At 65.9% G+C, this 20,571-nt stretch overlaps 1 protein-coding gene across 2 annotated transcripts; it reads left to right on the top strand.

Moving 5' to 3' along the window:
* Window positions 1-3,327: 3,327 nt before the first annotated feature.
* Window positions 3,328-19,644, top strand: LOC137147300 (mothers against decapentaplegic homolog 4-like). 2 transcript variants are annotated; one of them, XM_067539304.1, is made up of 13 exons: window positions 3,328-3,398; window positions 8,450-8,529; window positions 14,201-14,450; window positions 15,015-15,189; window positions 15,465-15,485; window positions 15,820-16,047; window positions 16,361-16,513; window positions 16,709-16,867; window positions 17,258-17,311; window positions 17,381-17,564; window positions 17,642-17,810; window positions 17,989-18,127; window positions 18,446-19,644. In XM_067539304.1, exons 2-13 carry the CDS (start codon window positions 8,453-8,455, stop codon window positions 18,655-18,657), a joined length of 1,821 nt encoding a protein of 606 aa, XP_067395405.1. In that variant the 5' UTR covers window positions 3,328-3,398; window positions 8,450-8,452; the 3' UTR covers window positions 18,658-19,644. The 2 variants fall into 2 exon arrangements, with proteins under 2 accessions (XP_067395405.1, XP_067395406.1); XM_067539305.1 differs by lacking the exon at window positions 17,989-18,127 and having other exon boundaries at window positions 18,446-18,649.
* The last annotated feature ends 927 nt before the right edge of the window (window positions 19,645-20,571 follow it).

Raw genomic sequence — 20,571 nt, 5'->3', positions numbered from 1 at the left:
TTTGTATGCCAATACAAAGAAGGAAACTTACATTTCTCCTCAGCTTTCCTTGACTATCCCGTTGTGTCTGGCTGTGATAACTAGTACAGTATGCCAGGGCATTCACACTGCAGACTACCTGATCTCTCACTAGTGCTGGGATGTAACTTAGCATTTGCACTTTCAACAAGGATCTGCTTTACTAAACTACTTGCTACACACATGGCTAGTACAGATTTCTCAGTGCTTCTGTGGGACCTTTCTTCCTAACCTCCAGTTAGACACTGTGACCTCTTCCTCTTGAAAACACTGTCCCCATAACCCTTGCTGACAGTGCTTTCATGTTGCCAGTTGAAGGTATCATACCATTTTTAAACAAGTATCTTAATCATTCATTGAAGGGATACTGGAGGTGCTAACCCCACCCCCAACACTTAGGTTGTGTTCAATTTTCCCAGCATATTACGAGAGCCATGAAATGAAAGAACACACAAACCTCCCTGTGGTTGGCAGACTGCAGGAGAGGTTGAGATGCAAACCACATCATTATGCCGCTGCGTGAACTGGAAAAGATCACATTGAGTGGGCTATGAGTAGAGGGACTCTCTAAATAAGACACGGAGCTTTTAATATCTTACTGTTGTCTGTTTTCTGCACTGTGGGAGACGTGTTGCCTTAAATCAATTGAACACCTAGCTGAATACCCCATGAAGAGAGGATACAGAACAGTTCTCAGAAAGCGAAGGCACAGAAGCAGGCCCTGTTTTGCCCAGGATCTTTGCACATCCCATAAATTCCAAAACACTGAACACTGGAGGAGCTTGTCTGACTTATTGCAGCCACTAGGTGCTGCTGCAGCTCTGCCTAGTCATGTTACATGTAAAAAGACTTTTCCAAGCTTGTTCCAGCCAAATATTTCCCCAGGTCTCTGGCTTTCTGAACAATGTTAGTTTCATGGTGGATGGAGTTCATAAGGCATGTGTCATCCTCCCCGTTCCTATCATGTAACAGCAGGGCCCTCAAACTGATAGTGTAAATGCACCTACCTGCAACCCCGAGAGACTTTACTGGCTATTCTTAGCTTCTTTTGAGAGGGCTTGAAATGAGTAGATGTAGGGTTTTTTGGTTTGGCAGGGAAAAGGGCTGGGCATCTCCAGGGATTGGTAATGGGAGAGGGAGGCTGTGTGTCAGCAGTGACCAAAGTTTCTGCTCTTTGGTTGATGTACAGTGACGTTCTACTGAGTCTAGTTCCAACCACTGATAGCTCTGTCTAGGAGAGGTTTTAGGGCAGTCCCAACAGCACCCAAAGAAGCCATAGGCATGGGGCCTTAGTTACCCTTGGAGGTGGCTTCCTGCAGGCTGGACCTGCCACTTGTCTAGTTCTGTGGTTCGGGTGGGCTCCCTGGGAAGCAGCTCTCATCAGCCTGGCCCCTTTTTATTTAAAAAACAAAAAAAAGGGGGGGAGGGGCAAGGGGAAGCAGGTCCTGGCAGCTGGGCCTACGGGTGGTGAGCACAACTCCCAGGGTGGAGCCCGGCTTGTAGAGGAACAGAGCCTTAACTGAGGCACGGCCCCTGGTGCCTAGGAAAGTAGTGGGTAGGGCCCATGGGGCCTACTCTGCATCAGCCTGCAGGTTGGTCACTGAAAGGGGGTGGTTCCTGGCTTCTGCTGTAGGGCGTTCTGTGGCATGGCCTCGGTGCTCCCCAGGCAAAGTAGAAACAGCCACGCAGCTTAGCCTGAGCCCTCAGACTAGGAATTGCCAGGCTGGATCAGATCCATGCTCCAGCTCGTCCTGTATCCCGCCTCTGACGGGCTAGTACCAGCTACTGCAGACGAAAGGTGCAAGAACACCCAGTGAGGGGATAACCTGCCCCTGGGCCGGCTCCAGCTGAACCCCCAATAGGTACAGACTGATTTGAGGCCAGGACGGTTTAAATAGCCCCTAAAACCCTTCTAAAAATAGGGATTTTTAATGACAAGGGTAGGTCCCTCCAACTACCTGTGCGTGGCCCTGCTGACCTTCATGGGACTGCGCAGGCAAGCAAAGTTACATGCTATGGTGTGTCTACGGCAGGGAAAAATCCTTACCCGGTGTTAGCTTAACGGGTGATAAAATCCTAGTGAAGACCAGGCAGCTTGTCGTTTTCACCAGTGTGAGCAGAGGAAGTAAACACGAGCAGGGAGGGTAGCACGTACCTTGACCTGCCACCGTGTTAAAACGCCTCCTGCCTTGTCTTCACTTGGATTTTGCGTCCTGTCTATAATTCCCAGGTGGGAAACGTCCATCCTTTTCTTTCTAGGGAAGAGCAGGGCTTAGGCCTGATCTACCCTGAGACATTCTGCTGCCCCAGGCGGGGGTTGTAGGAGCGTGCTGGTGTGACGGAGCTGGCTACGCTGGTGGAAGTCCTGGTCCGAATGCTGCTGTGCTGGGTCCTGGGCCGTGCACCCGTGAGCACTTTTACACCATGTAACGGAGCCGGACTGGAAGATTGTGCAGTACAACTGCACCCGTGCAACCCTCCTGGGTGTGGACAGACGGGCCCGTAGCTCAGAGCCGGCCCGGCTGGCTTTTCTCACAGCAAAGAAGAGCCCTGCGTCCTGCGCCGCGTTTCCGACACGCCAACCCTGGTTCTAAAGGTGCACATGAATCCCAGGAAAGCAGCTCCACACCCTACACCCGCCTCTTCCATGCTTTGGGGTGAGCCTGCCTTCCTTCTCCCCCCCCGCCCAGCGCTCTGCCCCTGGCTGGTGGCTCTGAGTTACTGGCAGCAAAAGTTGCCCGGTGAAAATAGTGTCAACAGTGGAAGGGGAGCAGCTGCAGCGCTGGGCGAAGGGGCTGGTGCTGGCTGCCCCCCCCCCCCCCGCTTAGGGTCTAAGACTGCACAAACCCCGCTGCCGTTAGGGGCCCTGGGCCCTGCTGGGGCTTTGGAGGGGCCCGGGCCTTGCCCGCCCGGCGGGGAGGAAGAAGGGGGGGTCCGGCTGCCCACGGGCCCTGCCTGGCTCTGGGGCCCGGGGGGGTGGACAGGCCCCCCCCCAGCCCTGCCCCCGCTGCCTGCCCCGCTCACTGCCCAGCTCCAGTGTCTGCCCCCCCCCCCCCTTCAGCCCCGCGGCATCTGCTCCCGGCCCCTAGCTGCCCCCCCCTGCAGTCACTGCCCCCTCCCCCGGGGCCCGGCGCGGGGGGGCTGAGAAATGTGTGCGTCTGGGGAGCTGGCAGCAGCCCTGGCTCGCCATGGTAGTCGAGTCCCTATTGGCCAGGAGCCGGGCGGCCGCCTGTCACGGTGCCTCCCATTGGCTGCCGGGCTCCAGCGACTCACGCGCTCCGGCTTCTCCTTTTGTTATTGTAGCGAACAAGTTGCAAAGCGGGGCCGGGCCGGGCCGGGGGGGATGCGGCGGGGCCGGCGGGAGGCGAGACGGGGCGGCGGTAAGTACCGGGCTCGGCCCTGCACAGCGCCCCGACAGCCCGGGGCAGGGACCTGCTATCCCCGGGCCGTGCAAACCCAGATCTCCCCCTCCCCCCGGGCCATGCAAACCCCAGATCTCCCCCCCCCCCAAACCCCAGATCTCCCCCCCCCCCCCGGGCCGTGCAAACCCCAGATCTCCCCCCCCCCCCGGGCCATGCAAACCCCAGATCTCCCCCCCCCCCCCGGGCCGTGCAAACCCCAGATCTCCCCCCCCCCGGGCCGTGCAAACCCCAGATCTCCCCCCCCCCCCCACGTCCGTGCAAACCCCAGATCTCCCCCCCCCCCACCCCGGGCCGTGCAAACCCCAGGGGCGGTTAACTCCTAACTCCCCCGGCCTGAGGGGCAGTGCAGATCCCAGAGCTATCCGCTCCCCCAGATCCGCCCTGGTACATCACATCTGAAATACAGACCCCACCCCCAATCATTGTACTAATGCATCCCAGATACAGTGAACCCCCCAACCCAGCCCAGCCCACGTACCACGCGACCCCCAGTGCTGCCCCCTCCCCGATTTAATGCACCCAGATCAGCCCTGCACTTCCCCCATGTAATGCCCCCCCCAACACACCCTGTATACAGTGCAGCCCCCAGCTCTGCAACAGCCTCCCCACCAGTATAATGCATCCCAAACCAAGCGCAGGTACAATGCAACCCCTAGAGCCTGGATTCCCCCTCCCCCCCCCCCCACACACACACACACCCCACTGGCCGAGGTGCAGCATGGCTCTCCTGACCCTGATCTCCTTCCCCACAGACCCACGTGTGTCCCCCAAGATCTGAATCTCTGGCGGGCGACCCCTGCACACCAGGGGCAGTCCCAAGTGCCCCGCTCTGCCTGCCAGCTAACTGTATCTCAGCGGGGGGCGGACACCCACTTCCCCAGCTGCTGGAGTCTAGCCTGCCCCCCACCGCACCCCCCCTTGGAAAGGGACAGGGCAGTAGGCTTCATTAACAGACATCCGACAGCCCCCCTCCTTGGGCCCCATGGGAGCAGGAGTCTGGGTCACTTGTGGGGTGCACATGAAGTTCCGGAAGTTAAGGTGTGTCAAGAGCAGCTTGGCTCCCCCACAGCTTGGGGGCTCACCTGTCCCCACCCCTCATCCCCAGGACCTCCATCCAGTGACCCCAGGCACAGAGCATGGGGCCGCCCTTGGGGAGGAGTATTAGGGTTCTCTGTTCGAAAGGGGGGAGATCTTGGGTTGTGTGCACCCCCCTCCCTACCCCCCCCCCCCCCCCCCAGCCAGAGGAGTGACTGGGAGCATGCCCAGAGCCCTTGAAGTTGGGGGCTGGAGTGTGCGTAAAACACCAGCTTGTGCCGAGACGCTGGGGGGCTGCGGGGGGGAATCGTCCCAGCCCTGGCCTGTCCCTTTGTCCCTGCCCTGAGGGTCGGCTGGCAGTGAAGTGAGCCCCCCCAGCCAACGGGATTAGAGCAGGGTAGTGGGGGAGGGGCTGCAGGACCCCCTTCTGCTGTGGGGAGGAGCAGGGAGGGTCCGTGTGTCTGGGCAGAGACAGAGGGACAAGGCGTGTCTGTATTGCAGGGCTGCTGGGGGGGGGCAGAGGAGGCCTTGATCCTAGCCCTGACCTGCCGAAGAATGAGCCCTGCCATGTTTCTGAAAAGCCCTGAGCCAGGACAAAAGCCCAGCTCAACCATGTCACGTCCCAGCTGGAGCAAGGGCCTGGCGCTGGGGGGGGGAGGGGGGGACGTGCCCAGCTGATGGCAGAGTTCCGATTCCCGGCCCGTGGTACCGGCCGGCATGGCTGGCACGGTTTGCTGGGTCCACCTTCCGGCCCCCCGGCTCTGCGGCAGAGGGAGCTGGGAGTCGTGGTCCATCCTGTGCCAGTCTGATATTTTGGGAGAGGGGAGGGCCAGCTGGACGCCAGTGCCCCCCCCCACCTCTGGCAAACCAGACGTGGACGGGGCTTTAAGCCGGGCACGGGTGTGGGAGACCAGCCCCACGTGGCGATGTCTTTCTAGCGTGAAGGTGACTCGCTGGGGTTGTTGGTCCCCGAGGGCAGGTTGTCCCATCACGGCAGGGATCGGGCCCTGTTCTCTGCAGCCGTTGGGGTTGGCCATGTCAGGATACTGGGCTAGGCCGGCCCTGGTTCGGATCCGGTCTGGCGGTTCCCAGCCACTGCTCGGAGGTTGGCGCTTTTTAAAAATCCCTTCTTCCCTTCTTACAGTTACGATGCATCGGGCCCTGGCTACACCAGCCCGGATGTCGGCAAAACTTTTGTTGCTCAGAGGGGTGAAACGCACACACACCCACACACACCGAGCGACAGCAGTGCCCACGTGTGCACAGCGCCGTGCCGGCGGGAGACGCTCGTTGAGCTGGTTTTATGGTGTCTCTCCCGTCAGCTATCCAGGCGTTCTTACAGCTGTGCCACTTACCTGTGCCGCTGTAAGCTTGCTAGTGTAGACACGGCCTTAGTATGTGTGGGGGAGGGTGGCAGAACCGATTTGTACCTCAGTTTCCCCCTGTGTAAACCAGGGGGCTAATCCCAGCATTCTCAGAGGCGCTGTGGGGTTGTCTGATGAGATGTGCTGAGGGGCTAGAACGGGCAGAGCATGGCAGCAGATCCCTCTTGGAGTCCCTCCTTGCCCGAGATCGATTCTCCCCCCATCCCTGGGGTCTGGTACAAAGCAGAGGTGGAGGGAGCCGGGGCTGTGGTTGTTTGAAGGGGATCCCTGCGGGGTTCATGGGCTGTTACAGAGCCGCAGAGTCGGAGGCCACTGGATCGTTCTGACCTAGCTAATCATGAAGCTTTCAGTGGCCACCCAGTGCTCTTTGGGCCTGTGGAACTCATTGCCACAGGGTGTCACAGAGCCGTACAGCTGAGCAGGAGTCAGAACAGGGTCTGGCGTTTATGTGGCTAACGGGAATGCCTGGAGCTCGACCAAAACCCGAGCGTTAATAAACCAGCCCCTAACTGACGGGTGGGGCAGCAGGACGCTTCCCCCGGGGCCGATGAGCCTGGAATCCTGCAGCTCTGGGACCCGTCTCTGAAGCACGTGGCCGTGCAGTGAGGGCCCTGGGAGCCCTGGGTTCGCTGCCGCTGCCCTGCTGGGCGAAGTCGCTTGGTCTCCTCCAGGCTACCCCGGGGGGACGAGGGTCAGACCTGCTAGTGACTGTCAGGCGCTGTCACGGTGGGGGCGAGCCAGGCCCAGAGAACGAGAGGAGCTGGTGCTGGCCGCGCTCAGAGCACGGGATGGGCGCCGGGTCTGAGCCAGCCTGGCCGTTCGCCCTGAACTCGGCGGGTTGCTCCCCTGCCTGGAGTTTTGCTTTTCCTCGCGGCTCTTCCCTGCCCGGCGCGGCTGGGCTGGGCTCTCGCCTGGTGTTAGCTCCTCTTCCAGGCAATCGCAAGGGCAGGGGCGCTCGCCTGGTCTGACTGCAACATGCACACACACACACAGGCCCACACACCGGCCTCCCTTGCCAGAGCACCCCTGGAAATGCAGCGAGAGCTTGTGAGCCCCGTGGTGTCCGGGGCCCTCGGAGAGCAGGGATTAGCACTGGGGGGTTTCTAACATGGACCATTTCCTCCTGGCGCCTCCCGGCTGCAGGGTCCCGGGCGCAGGCTGCATCTGTGGCAAAAGGCCCGGCAGCTCCCGAATGCTGAAGGCCTGTGAGCTGGAGAGGAGTGGACCAGCTTCTGTCCCATCTCTCCGCAGGCCGTGCCGCCTGCTCCCACTCCTGGCCCCGGGGACGGGCGGCGGGTCAGCACGGGGCTGGGGTTGCTTGTCCTGGCCAGAGTCTGCAGCTGCGGGGCTGGGCCGGGCGGAGGACCCGTCAGGGGAAGGCTCCAATACACGCATGGCCAACATGCAGCTGCTTTGTCTTGGTGAGAGTTTTAGAAGGTGCAAATCAGACCCGGGCGGGCGGCTGCCCTTTGGTTCCCGGTGTAGACCAGGCCCCTGCCAGTGCGTGTAGGCTGCGGCTGACGAAGGCACCCCTCTTCACGGACGGGCGCGTCCCCCGGGGCTCACGCCAAGCAGCTGTTCCGATCAACGTCCGAGCACAGACAAGCCCTGAGCCCCAGTGCAGACAAGACCTTGCTCTGCAGCCTTGACAGGTCCCTCTGCCCCTCTCCGTGCCTCGGTTTCCCCATTTGAAATGGAGGTGGGGGGCGGCCGTGGCTAGCGAGTGGCGTGGCACTGAACGAGCTCACGTCCCTCCTGCGGTGTTCCAGTTCGTAGAACAACCTGGCCCCTCTCCCCCGAATGCCCACCGCAGACTCGCTGCCGGAAGGCGTGGGGGGCGGGAGGAAAGCTCTGAAGAGGGGAGTTTTGTTGGCAGGGTGCTGGGCGAGGCTAGGGCAGGAGGGCTCAGAGGGGAGCTGGGACTCGTCTCCTTCCAGGCGTGGCTGGCGCTGACAGCTCACGTCCCCCCGGGCGTCACGCCAGAGCCTCTGCTCTTCAGACATCCCCCAGTCCCGGCGCGTTGCCCCCTCCGTGTTTGCCAGGCGCCACGCGGCGCTGACAGCGGCTGAGCGTCACGGCTGCGGGGCCGGGGTTCCGGGTCGGAGGCAGAAATTGCCCCTGTTATCGTATGCAGCTGGGGCAGGGTCTGAGCGGGTCGGGGGTTCTCTGCCCCGGCTCCCTAACCCCTAGGCCCTGCTGCCTCCCTTCAAACAGACCAGGCCCTCTGCCCGGGCCCCTGCGCAGTGCTGAGCCCAAGCGGCCCTGCTCCCAGGAGTGGGGTCTCACCCCCCAGCCCGGCTCGGTGGGGGCGGACGCGCCTGCCTGCCAGCTTCCCCTTCCCCGAGGCACCCATCTCAGGAGCCTCACTTGTGGGCAGAAACCCCCGGGTGCTGGCCCTGGCCCTGGCCCCGGCCCTGGCCCCGGGGGTGCAGGCAGCGGAGCTCGGTGGCCGTCGAGCTGGTGCCTGCGCCGCTGAGGCTGTCCGAGGTGTTCGCCCAATTCCGCCCGGAGCAATTCCATCCTCCCGCCCCCCCCCCGTTTGCAGTTGCCCCCAGGTACAAGGTTTTTGTGTTTCTCTTCCCCTTGCAGCCCATGGTGCCGCGTCACTGCGAGCCGGCGCACAGCGACTGCCTTCCTCCTCCCCAGAGCTGGCTGCAGCGTAGCGGCAGGTTAGTGTCTGCGACGGAACGTGGCTCCTGCGGGACGGCGCTGCGGGGAGGTGTAGGCCCCCATGGCCGGGCGCCAGGCGGGAGGAACCTGGGGAGTTTTTGCCTGAGCCAATACTGAGCCCTGGCACGGCGCCGTGGGAGGACTCTGCCAGTGCTGGCCCGGGAGCCCGGTGCTGCTCCGCGGCGTGTCGGCTCCCTGCTTCCCGGGGGGAGCAGACGAGGCTGAAAGAGGCGCAGGGAACCCTCTGGTGAGCAGAGACTCCTTCAGGGCACGGCACATCGCTTGGTTTCCCTCCAGGCAGCACCTGGCTAGTGCAACCATCCCCCGCCCCCCCCAGCGCATGGGGAGTGGCACCCAAAGCGTGTCCGGACCTGCAAACCGCTCGGCTGCCTGTGCTGGCTGCGGGTCCCGGCTGGGCGAGGCCAGTGCATGTCCGCGGCTCGCCTCGCTGGCTGGGATTTCTCGCCGCCTTCGGCGCGCTCTGCTCACGGGACGGGCGAGCACGGAGAGGCGCCAGGGCCTCGGGGCTTGTTTGAGAGCAGGCGGTTCTTAGGCCAGGGAAACTGAGGCACGGAAGGGAGCGGCGACTGGCCCAAGGCTGTGCAGCGGAGCGGTGGCAAGGCAGGGCCAGCCTGGCTGGAGGCGGGGGTGGCCTGAGCCTAGGGGTGGGACCCAGAAGCGCCCCCACAGCCCCACTGAACTTGTAGCGTTGGGGGGCTAAGGCGCTGAGGGAGGCGGCGGGGGGCAGGAGAGCCAGGACAGTCATGTCCCGTCTCAGAGGAGTGGAGCCGAGCAAGGGTTAACAGTTTGTTGTGTCTGCCGCGGAGCCAAGGATTTTCCCAGGGCCTGAAGCCGGGCGGGCGGGCGGGTGACTCAGAGCCTGGCTCCCAACAATAACCAAAGTCCTTTCGGGGCGCGGCGGGGGCTGCTGGGCCGGGCCTGGAGCCACGAGGCCCCCCACCCTGCCCCCCTCGCCGCGTGGCTCGGCTGGGCTAGACTCAACAGGAAAGCCCATTCGTGGGGCTCCCACGCCGGACGTTTGCAGCGGGGCCAAGAATCCTCCCGCCGCTCACCCTGACGTGCGCCTCCTCTGCACCCGCTCTGCCCCCGGCCCCCTTTCACCCGCTGCTCCTCGCCTGCGTCCTGTCGGCAGGGGGGTTCCCTGCAAGCTGAGCCCGCGCCGGCTGGGATGAGGGGTCCCACTGCGCCCCCAGCCCCCAGCTCCGGGGGACGAGTCTGACCCCCCAGAGCTCTGTCCCTGCCTCGGGTCGGCGGCCGGTAAGTATCCGCAGCGCAGCCTGCTGCAGAGACAGCTCGATGCACGGGGTTGGGGGCAGCCAGGACTCCTGGGTTCTCGCCCAGGCTCTGCTTTGGCTTTGGGCACGTCCCTTCTCTGGGCTTCGGTTCCCCGTCTGTGAAATGGGGGCAGTGACCCCCCCCCTCCACCCTCCCGCCCGTTGGCTTGTCTCTAGATCGCGGCTCTCGGGGCCGGAGCTGTCGCTGGCTCTGTTCGTACAGCACCTGGCGCAGCCCTCTGGTCCGGAGCCCCGAAGCGCTGCTGCGGTGCAGGCAGGGCTGGCGCAGCCGGGCCGGGCGCCACGTGAGCCGTAGCAGAAGGGGCAGCTGTAGCCCCCAGGACGTTGGCCAGACCCCCGGGGCAAAGGAACCTCTACATCCTGTCTTTGGATGTCCTGGTCCAGGCAGCATCGGGCGTTAACCCTTTCACAGCCTCCTGCTGACCCGGTGCCTCCTCCTTCCTCGAGTGTACGATGCTCTGCGGAGCCCCCCGCCCGTCTAGCGCCTCCTGGCCCAGAGGGCCCCCCCCCACAGCACGCCAGGCACCGGTTGCAGCCGGACCCGTGTGTGCTGGCGGCCGGACTCGGGTGGGGGCTTCTTGAGGCCTGGGGGGAGGCAGGTCAGTGAAGAGACGGTTCCATCGAGGGTCTGCTCTCCATACCCATCACCGCCCTGTCTTGGATCCGATGGACACCCTGGGTCCCGATCCTCTGTGGTCGCAAAGGATCCCAAAAATTGGAGGGTGACCCCTCCCCCGCCCTGGATTCCATTGAATCCATGCCCCTGCTCTCCCCGTCCTAAATGTGGGCTGTTCAAAGCGGCTGCTCCATTCCTCCCCAGAGGTGGCTGCATTACATGGGCAGGTGAAGTATATCTAGAGCCTATTGTGAGGGGATCTTTCCGGCTGAAATACGGACACCCCAGGGAAATGGATTTGATTTGGCTGGACTAGACTGTGAATCCTCAGGGCCTGGGACATGCTCTCGGTGCGTCTGTAAGAGGAATAACTGACAGTCTTAGTCGCCTCGTGGGCGCTCCGGAGCCTCTCTGCTCAGGGGCTCTGGACACGCTGGACGCGCTGCGGGGGAAGGCGCAGCTGAGATCGGGGCCTTGCTGTGCTGGGTAGTGGGGAGAGGCGCCGTCCCCTAGCCAAGGAGCGTACAGCCCGGGAACCTCGCGGCTGGGAAAATGTCCTGGAGAGGTTGAGTGAGTGGTCCCGGGGCGCGTGTAGCAGAGCAGGAATCAGACCCCGCTCTGCAGGTCCCAGCCCAGTGCCCGACCCACCAGCCTGGCCGGCTGGGCATTGTGTTGTGTTGTGTTGTGTTGTTGTGTTGTGTTACCCTCCCTGCGCCGAGCTGTGTCTGTGTAGTCCGGGCTGGGGAAGGTCCATGCCAGCCGGTCGCAGGCCCATAGCTAACGGGCCCGTGCAGCGATTTGCTCCCAGTGCGTGTGGACGGGGGGGGGGGCTCCTTTTGCTGGGGGGTGGGTCGTGGGCGCTGCAGGCAAGTGAATTCATGAGCTCTTCCCCCTGCGGGGGCCTCCTAGGCTCTCCCCACCTGCCCCCGTTAGCGGCTGTGTTGGGGGGGGGTGCCACCGTGCGGGTTTCTTTGTTCCCCTGCGATTGTGTGTGTTGCGGGGGGGGGGGGGGGGATGGGGGCAGAAGAAGCAGCTGGGTCACCCCGGCTCCCAGCGCTTTGTCTGTCAGATGGGGGGGCTGGGAATGGGGGCGTGAGTTTCTGCTGAAATTCCCCATTGACAAATATAATAGAAACTGGGGGGGGACCCCCCTTGCCCCAAAGTGCCCCCTCCCCAGCAGAACGGGGGGGGGGGCCCAGCCTTGGGGCTCTTTCCAGGATGTTGTTTCTTCTTAGACCCTAAATTTGGGCCCCGGGCAGTTAAAGGGAGGGAGGAAAGCCGCCGGAGGGGACAGGCCGGTTAATGAGCGGTGCCTGCTGGCTGTGTTTAGTCTGGGCTGTCCTCCCCCGGGGAGGGGACGCCGGCCGAGCAGCGGGACGTGTTCTCCGGCAGGCTTCGGCTGGGTGAGTGTTTGGAGCTGGCCGGGGCGGGCGGGGGAGGCTGGCCCGTTTGCGACCAGCCCAGCTGCCCCTCCTTAGCAGAGTGCCGGTCCCGGATCCCCCCGTTCCGCCCGGGTGGAGGCCCCGAGTGAGCTGATGGTGCTGGGATGGGATGAGTGCAAAGGAAGCCCTGGGGATGGCAGGACAAGGGGGTTGCCTCACACCCCCTAGCTGAGAATAGAGCCCAGGAGTCCTGGCTCCCGGTCCCCCCGTTGCTCCAACCACTAGGCTCCACTCTGGTCCTAGAGCAGGGGGTAGAACCCCGGAGTCCTGGCTGCCAGCCCCCCCGCTCTAACCCGATCGGCACAGCCCTGCTGGAGCTGCTCTGACATGCCCCGTGGGTGGCCGTCTGTCTGGGGGTGCCTGGGCCAGGCCTCCATCACTGCCACCCACCCGATCCCCGGCCTTGCGCAATTCCCGTGGAGGGGGGGAGGCCCCCCCCATCCGCCCCGGCAGGCTGTGCGAGCTCTGACCCGCCCGTGACCTCCCCTCGCAGACCCAGTCTCCCGTTTAATGTGGTTAATTCCCGTCTCGGCGTCTCCGCGCTGAGCTGGACGCGCTGGCGAGGAGGGGCTGGTGTCTCCTGTTTTCCCTAATTCTTTACAGCCTTTTCTGAGGGCCGGGCGCAGAGGCCCCCCACCCTCCGGGAGCAGATCCAGCAGCCCCAGCAAATCGAGCCCCTCCCGCTGCTCCGGCCCCCGTGGCAGATCCTCCAGCTCTGGGGCGGCCGGCTGGGGACCCAGTTTCACTTCTGGGCTCTGAGCGGGTTTGCAGCCTCCTGGGTTGGAGCTGCCGCAGGTTTGTCCATCTGCGGGATGCATCCGGAGCCATCCGGCACCCAGCGCAGCTCCTGCCTCTCTGCACCACGGCCAGGTTTTGGAGCCCCTGGGCGCCGTGCAGACCCCGTGGCCAGGATCGCGACCCCTCGCTGAGCCGGGCGCTGTGCAGACCTCGGTCCGGGATAGGGGCCCCCCCCAGGCCTGGCACCACACAGACCCGGGGTGAGACGGTCCCTGACCAGAGGAGCTGGCGGTGTGAATAGATCCGGGTGGGAGAACGGAAGCAGCGTTATCCCCACAGCACAGATGGGGAAACTGAGCCACATTGAGATGCAGTGATGGGCCAAAGGTCATTGGAGGGGGGGGGGCTGTAGCAGAGCTGGGGAGTCCCCTTCGCCCGAGGTCCCTGCGTCCCCCACCCAGGGCTGGGAATTGGTTCGCGTCCGATCCCTGGTGCCGAGGTTACGGGGGGCGCTAAGGGGAGGGTTTTCCGGCGTGTGTCCCTCGTGCGGGCGGGTTGGTGCAGCGCGATGCGGGGGGGGCGGAGGGGGTGCTGGGATCCTCTGGGGCAGAAGGGGGCGAATGTGGCTAAGCAAACACATCACGGGGGTCGGTGGGGACTGGGTGCTTCTCACGGCCGGCCGCTCGCTCAGCCCTGCCCCCGTGGCCCGCCGCACCTGGCAGCATCTGCCCCACGGGCCAGCAGAAAGGGGCTGGGGCTGGGGCAGGGGGCGCGGGCGTCTCTTGGCCTGGCACACCCGGGCTGTGGTGTTCTGCTCTCCTAACCTAGCCTCTGCGACCCCCCCTGCTCCCAGCCTCCGGTGGGGGGGTGGCTGGGACCGTGAGCAGAGCGCTCTGCATGGGGGGTTTCCTCCTCCCCGGGGCGAGACGGACCGAGCGGCCCCCCCTCCCCTCCCCCAGGAGCAGCAGGAGCCGGGGTGCTAGCACGGCGGGGCAGACCGGGAAGTGGAACCCAGGAGTCCTGACTCAGCCCCTCCCCTCTCCCCCCCACCAGAGCTGGGGCTCTGGGCGCGGAAGCCCAGCCAGGCTCTGCCAGGGGCCGTTGCCCAGTCTGTGGGGCTGGTGCCCTCCAGCCTTACGGGGAGCCGGCCCTGCTGTAACCTGCTCCCGGGCGGGCGCTGGGCATGGGGTCCGCAGGGCGTTACCCGTCTGAGGATCCTGCACGCTGGGGGTGGGGAGAGTCTCAGCATTAACAGCCCCTCGGGCACTGGGGGGGGGCCGCTGCCTGTGCCCAGATCCCGCGAAGGGCCCGGCGCTGTGCTGGGGCAGGTCTCCCCGGTGCTGGGCTCAGCGGGGTGGGCTGTGGCTGCAGGCTGGAACCAAACCCCCCCACCCAGCAGCCCGCCCGGCCCCGCTCCCCTTCCCCAAGCCCGGGACAGGACCCAGGAGTCCCCCTGCTCCAGCCCGCCCGACCCCAGGAGTCCTGGCTCCTGCCCCAGCCACCGGCTCCGGGAGGCGGCCGGCCCGGAGGGGGTGACCCGGCTCCGCTGTCTCTGCAGGGGAGGCAGCACCATGTCCCTGAACCCCCCCAGCAGCAACGACGCCTGCCTGAGCATCGTGCACAGCCTGATGTGCCACCGGCAGGGCGGCGAGAACGAGACCTTCGCCAAGCGGGCCATCGAGAGCCTGGTCAAGAAGCTGAAGGAGAAGAAGGACGAGCTGGACTCGCTCATCACGGCCATCACCACCAACGGCGCCCACCCCAGCAAGTGCGTCACCATCCAGCGCACCCTGGACGGGCGGCTGCAGGTAGCGGGGGGCAGCGGGCTGGTTCCTAGGAGCTTTGGGGGGGGGGGGTGTTGCTGTTCTGTGCGGGGGGGGGGTGTTGGGAATCTGGCGCCGTTGCAGCCGGTGAGACTGGATGGGTTTTGAGGTGTCCCCACAACGGGATAAACAAAGGTCTGGGGGGCGGGGGGTGTGTGTGTGTGTGTGTGTGTGTGTGTGTGTGTGTCCGATTACGGCTGGAAAAGCCGGGGCGGGGGGGGAGGAGTGGGCTGCACAGGCCCCAGCTCCCATGTGTCTCCCACGCCCCCCAGGCCGGCTGCAGAGGTCCTGGGGCTGTGTGGGGGTCGCCTGGCCCTGGGGGGCGAGGGGAGCACGGGGGGCCGTGCTGGGGTCTGTCTCCTCCCTGGTTCCCGTCCTCCAGCAGACCTGCCCTCCCCCCGCCCTGTCCCCACTGCCCGCAGGCAGGACGCCAGGGTCCGATCTGCAGGGCTGCGGTGCTGGGGCTGGAACCCAGGAGTCCTGGCTGCCAGCCCCCCCCCCCCGCCCGGCGTCCAGCCCCCCCTGCCCGGCTGCCCGCTCTCTCGCCAGGTGGCCGGCCGGAAGGGCTTCCCCCACGTCATCTACGCCCGGCTCTGGCGCTGGCCCGACCTGCACAAGAACGAGCTGAAGCACGTCAAGTTCTGCCAGTTCGCCTTCGACCTGAAGTACGACAGCGTCTGCGTGAACCCCTACCACTACGAGCGCGTGGTGTCGCCCGGCCTCGGTGAGCCCCCGCCCGGCCCGGCCCGGCGCCTCCTGGGCTTCCGGGTCCCGGCCTCGGGGAACGCGCTCCCCTTTCGCCTCCAGCTCTCTGGGGAGCCGGGAGCCCCATGGCGCAGCTGGGGTGGATGACACCTGCGGGGCCCAGAGCAGCGTGTGCCGCTGGCACTGGGGCTGGGTGTTGGGAGCTGTGCCCCCCCCTCCCCTCGGCCATGCGCTGGGTCCCCCCCCCACGCACGCCCGGCGCCTGGCTAATGCTCTCTTCTCTCTCTGCTGCAGGGCTGAGCGTCCAGAACACAGGTGAGGGGCCGACGCTCCCCGTCCCGTCCCGGCTGAGCTGGGGCCGTCGCTGCCTGGGGCTCTGGGACGGTCCCTGCAGGGTCTCCCCCGCACACGGCCCCTGGCTGTGTCTCCCCGGGGGAGTCCTGGGGGTCCCTGTGACATGGGGGCAGGGGGAGCAGAGCCCTGGGGGTCCCTGTGATGCAGGAGGGGGACAGAAGAGTCCTGGGGGTCACTGGGAGAGGGGGAGAAGAGCCCTGGTGGGGAGCTGGGGATCCCTGTGAGGCTGGGGGGAGCCCCGTGATGGCCCCCCGCAAGCCCATGTTTTCTTCTTCCCCCCCCCCCCAACCTGCAGCCCCCCCTGCTCGCCTGGTGAAGGAGGAGTTTGTCCATGACTGTGTCCAGATGGAGGTGCCCTCGGGGCTGGGCTCCCCCGCCAGCGACCACGGCCTGCGGGCCAAGCCCCAGCCCCGGGGGATGCCCCCCGCCGAGTCCTACCGCCAGCCGCTGCCCCCCCTCCAGCTGCCCGAGCCCCCCCGTGCCCCTGTGAACATCTACCCCACCCTGCCCATGTCGCCCCCGGGTGAGTACAGCCGGGCCCTTCGGCGCAGACCCTGCGGTGGGAGCCCACGGGGCCGGGTGGGGGCAGTGTCCGGGGCGGGGGGAGGTTCTGTCTCTCCGGACTGTCCGGGAGCCCAGGGGGGGCCCCAAGTGACACCCCGTTAAAAGCACAGACCCCAGTGGGGCTGGGACAGGTCCCCTTGCCCAGACAGTGGCACTCAGGGGCTGGGAACCGGGGGGGTACTGCCCCTGGGGCCCCCGTCTCGGGGGGACGGGCAGGTTTGGGGGGGCGGCGGCGGCGGCTGGCTGATCTGTGTCTCTCCCGTCCCCGGCAGTGGCCCCCGGGGGTCCCCTGCTCTCCATGCCGCACGGCGAGGGCCTGCTGCAGATCGCGTCCCCCCACCAGCCCATGGCGCCCACCCCACCCCCGGCCCCGCCGGCCTCGCAGCAGAACGGCTACCCCGCGCCCCCTAAGCCGCCCTACCACAGTGAGTACCAGCCCCCGCTCGACACCCCCCCCCCCCCAGCCGGGGCGGGGACAGCTGCGCCCCAGTGCAGGGCGACTCCCGGCAGCACCGCCCCGGCGCCGGCCAGTCGAGGAATGGGCCTGGCACGGGGGTGCCCCAGGTTCCTCCCCGGGGTGCAGTGGGGCGGGGCCCTCACTGTCTCCCCCCCCTTCTCAGGCACGACAGGCACGACGGCCAGCTGGACGGCCAGCAGCGCAGCGGTCTACACCCCCAGCCTGGGGGGCGAGCAGCCCACCCCCCCGCCGCCCCCTCCGCCGCCGCCGCAGAACGGACGGAGCCACCCGCAGCCCCCGCTCCATCACCCCAACCACTACTGTACGTCTGGGTGGGGGGTGGCAGCCAATACCCCCCATTTCCATAGCCCCTGCCCCAGCCCCAGGGAAATGCAGCCACCTCTGGGGAGGAGGAAGCAGCCAGCGGCGGGAGCTAAGGGGATGGGGCAGAGCCCAGCTCCCGTGGCATGTGCCCGGGGACCCTCTGTGTCCATGCAGAGCAGAGGGATCGGGGCACGTCTCCGGCCTGTTACCTACACGCCCTGTTGGGACTGGAACCCGGCACCGAGGGCTCCGTGGGCGTCTCGGAGCCGAGGCTCAGGCCCGGCAGCTGCTCCCCCCTCGGCCAGCCGCCCCCCCCCGGCCAGCCCTTCCTGCCTCTTCTCCCGCCTTCAAGCAGCTGCCTGACCAAGCCCGTGTCTTTCCCTCCCAGGGCCCCCGCACCATACCTCAGCTACTTACCAGCAGCCAGTCTCCAGCCATCCCGGTAAGTGACGCAGCCGTGGGGGGCCCCCCCTGACGCCCCCCACGCCCGCATGACCTTTGCCCCCCACAGGTCCCGAGTTCTGGTGCTCCATCGCCTACTTCGAGATGGACGTGCAGGTCGGGGAGATCTTCAAGGTGCCGTCCAGCTGCCCCGTGGTGACGGTGGACGGCTACGTGGACCCCTCGGGCGGGGACCGCTTCTGCCTGGGGCAGCTGTCCAACGTGCACCGCACGGACGCCAGCGAGCGGGCCAGGTGAGCTGCGGGGGGGGGGGGGGGGGGGGCGCCGGATGGGCCCAGGGCCGGGCTGAGCCGCGGTTCCTGTGTCGCAGGCTGCACATCGGCAAAGGGGTGCAGCTGGAGTGCCGGGGCGAGGGCGACGTGTGGATGCGCTGCCTGAGCGACCACGCCGTCTTCGTGCAGAGCTACTACCTGGACCGGGAGGCCGGGCGCGCCCCGGGGGATGCCGTGCACAAGATCTACCCCGGTGCCTACATCAAGGTAGGGGGGTTGCCGGGGGGGGGGGGGGGGCGGATTCTCTGTTGAGGCTGCTGCCCGGGGACAGACCCTGTGGTTCCCCGTGGCTCTGCCGTGTCCGGCGCCATCCCCAAGTGTCGCCGCAGGAGCCGGGTCCCCCCCCCCCCGGGCGCTGACGCTCTTCCCCCCCCCCCCCCCCCAGGTCTTCGACCTCCGGCAGTGCCATCGCCAGATGCAGCAGCAGGCGGCCACGGCGCAAGCGGCGGCTGCGGCGCAGGCAGCCGCGGTGGCGGGGAACATCCCGGGGCCCGGCTCCGTGGGCGGCATCGCGCCAGCTGTCAGTAAGTGATGGCCGGGGGGGGCTTCCTCCGGGCCTGGGGAGGGTCAGGCCGCTGGGGATGCAGGGGGCAGAACGAGCCCTGGGGTGGGAGGTGCCACTAGGAATAAGGGAGGAGCTGGGGTCCCAGTGGGTGGTGGAGGGTAGGGCTGGGAGCCAGGACTCCTGAGTTCTCCTCGCAGCTCAGGGAGGGGAGTGAGGTCTAGTGGTTAGAGCGGGGAGGGCTGGGAGCCCGGACTCGTGGGCATGTGTGCACGCTGTGGGGAGGGGCTCGAGTCCCCAGCGGCACGGCCCTGCCCGTCTCTCCTTGCCCCGTCCCCAGGCCTCTCCGCTGCCGCCGGCATCGGCGTGGACGACCTCCGGCGTCTCTGCATCCTGCGCCTGAGCTTCGTCAAGGGCTGGGGGCCGGACTACCCGCGCCAGAGCATCAAGCACACGCCCTGCTGGATCGAGGTGCACCTGCACCGCGCCCTGCAGCTGCTGGACGAGGTGCTGCACATGATGCCCATGGCGGACCCGGGGCCCGTCAACTAGTGCGGGCCCCGCCCGGCCGCGGGGGCTGCCGGGACAGTCGCCTGCAGCCGCCGATGGAAAGGGACGGCGCTGCCTTGAACCACGGCACGGCCTTGGGGCTATCAGCGGGGGCCTTATCTGACCACGTGGGGGTCCAAGACTCCCCCCCTACCCCCCATGATCCCACCCCTCCCACTCAGCTCTGCATCGCCTGGAGCCAAGACAAGCTGGCCCCCTCGGAGCGCCCCGGCCGGAGGGAGTCTGGGCTCTATCAAGACTGTATCTAAGAGCTGGTGCCCGCTGGGTTCTGGCACCGTGCCGCCTGGGGGCGTTGGGCACACGCCGACGGGGCAGGGACTGTCTAGCCTGGTGGGTCTCTTCCATCTCGGTGACGTTTTATCCCTGCCCTTCCCTTCCCTGCTCCATCCGCCCCCACCCCGTCCCTTGGGCAACGCATCCTCCTCGTCTCACCCCTTTGCCCAGCGCTTGGCCCGGCACTGCCCCGTGGGGAGTGGGTTACGGGTGGCCACTCGCGCCAACCCCCCGCCTCCCCCACGAAACCCCTCCCGGTCACACTCGCGTCTTGGGGTGGTTTAATTTAAATTGTAATAAAAAGCCAAATAACTAAAAGTACCAAAAAGCCCAGCACGGTGCCGCCGGGGCCTGGCCCCCTTCGCCCGCTGCAGGGAGCGTGGCTAACGGGGGATCCCGGGTGCAAATCCTCCGCCGGCCCTCTCCTGCCGCCAGACCCGGCAGAGCTTTGCATGTAGCCATTGCCCTGTGTGGCCAGCTCTGGGGGTGCCTCTCCTTTGCCTGCCCTGGGGGGCACTGAGGTTGGCTGGGTTTGGGCCGTGGGGAGCATCTCGCTCCCGGGCCCAGGGCAGGAGCCGGGCAGGTGTCGCGGTTTCCCCTCTTCCCCGCCGCACACTGGGCTCTCCGCGACCTGGAATCCAGATGCTTCATGTGGCTTTTTTAATCGTTATTTAAATGATCTGGGTTTTTTCCACTTGTCTGATGTCTGCTCCTTCCCGCCAGTGTGTGCTGGGGCGCGGGAGGGGGAAATGAGCTGGTTTCTCTCCCCGCCGTGGAGGCTGGGACAGTCCCGGGCTGGGACAACCACACAGACCCTGGCGCTCCCTGTTCTTGAAGCTCTGTCCCAGCAGCTGCTCCACCAACGCCCCCCAGTGAGCCACCTGGGAGCTGGGCAGGGAGGTGAAGAATTCGTGCCATGCTAGAGGAAGACGGGATGTCTTTGCCCATTCCTGGGCGCAGTCCCATGGGAGCGGAGCAGAGCCCGGGGCCATCTGGCCGGGTCTCCTGTCTGTGCCAGTGGCCAGCTGGGGAAAATGCCGGTCTAATGCAGTGATGGGGTCACCTGCTCCTGTTAGCTGGGACCAGGCTCCTGCCCGGAGGCTTTTTCGCTGGGTTATTTTGTGTAGCTGGATATTTCTGTTCTCCATGAAACCCTCCAACCCGCCTGCGTCCAGCTGAGTGCTTGGCCTAAGTGGCAGCGAGTTCCAAAGGCTAATTCTGCTTCCTCTGCTACGTAACCGGATGGCCTGCTACCACCTCCGGTCCTCAGCACCATAGTGAGCCAGGATCCCTCCCGCCCCCCTTCCTGCCCCCCAGCGCCCAGTGCTCTGTCCTCCACCTTCAGTCCTGCTGGGCTGCATGGTGGGTATGACGGAAGGAGGGTTAGGGAGCCCTGGGGCTGGTTTCTTGGGGGCTGGAGATGGGGAGGGGGGGATGTGTCTGCTGCTCTCAGCCCTGCTGGCCCTGGGGGGGGTCAGTGGCTGATTCATGGGGCCTGCCAGGCTGGCTGATGTGACGGTCCCAGAGATGCTCTGCGGGTGGCCGGGCAAGGCGGCTGCCTGGTCTGAAGGAGTCGCTCCTGCCTGAGACGGGGCCAGGCCGACGCTGGGCTCTGCCCCCGCC

This window comes from Emydura macquarii, unplaced genomic scaffold (genome assembly GCF_026122565.2).
Source record: "Emydura macquarii macquarii isolate MOO-44397 ecotype Brisbane River unplaced genomic scaffold, CSIRO-AGI_Emac_v2 contig_527, whole genome shotgun sequence".
Lineage (NCBI taxonomy): Eukaryota > Metazoa > Chordata > Testudines > Chelidae > Emydura > Emydura macquarii.
Note: the sequence above shows the minus strand (reverse complement) of the source record. Positions and strands in the feature narration are given on the sequence as shown.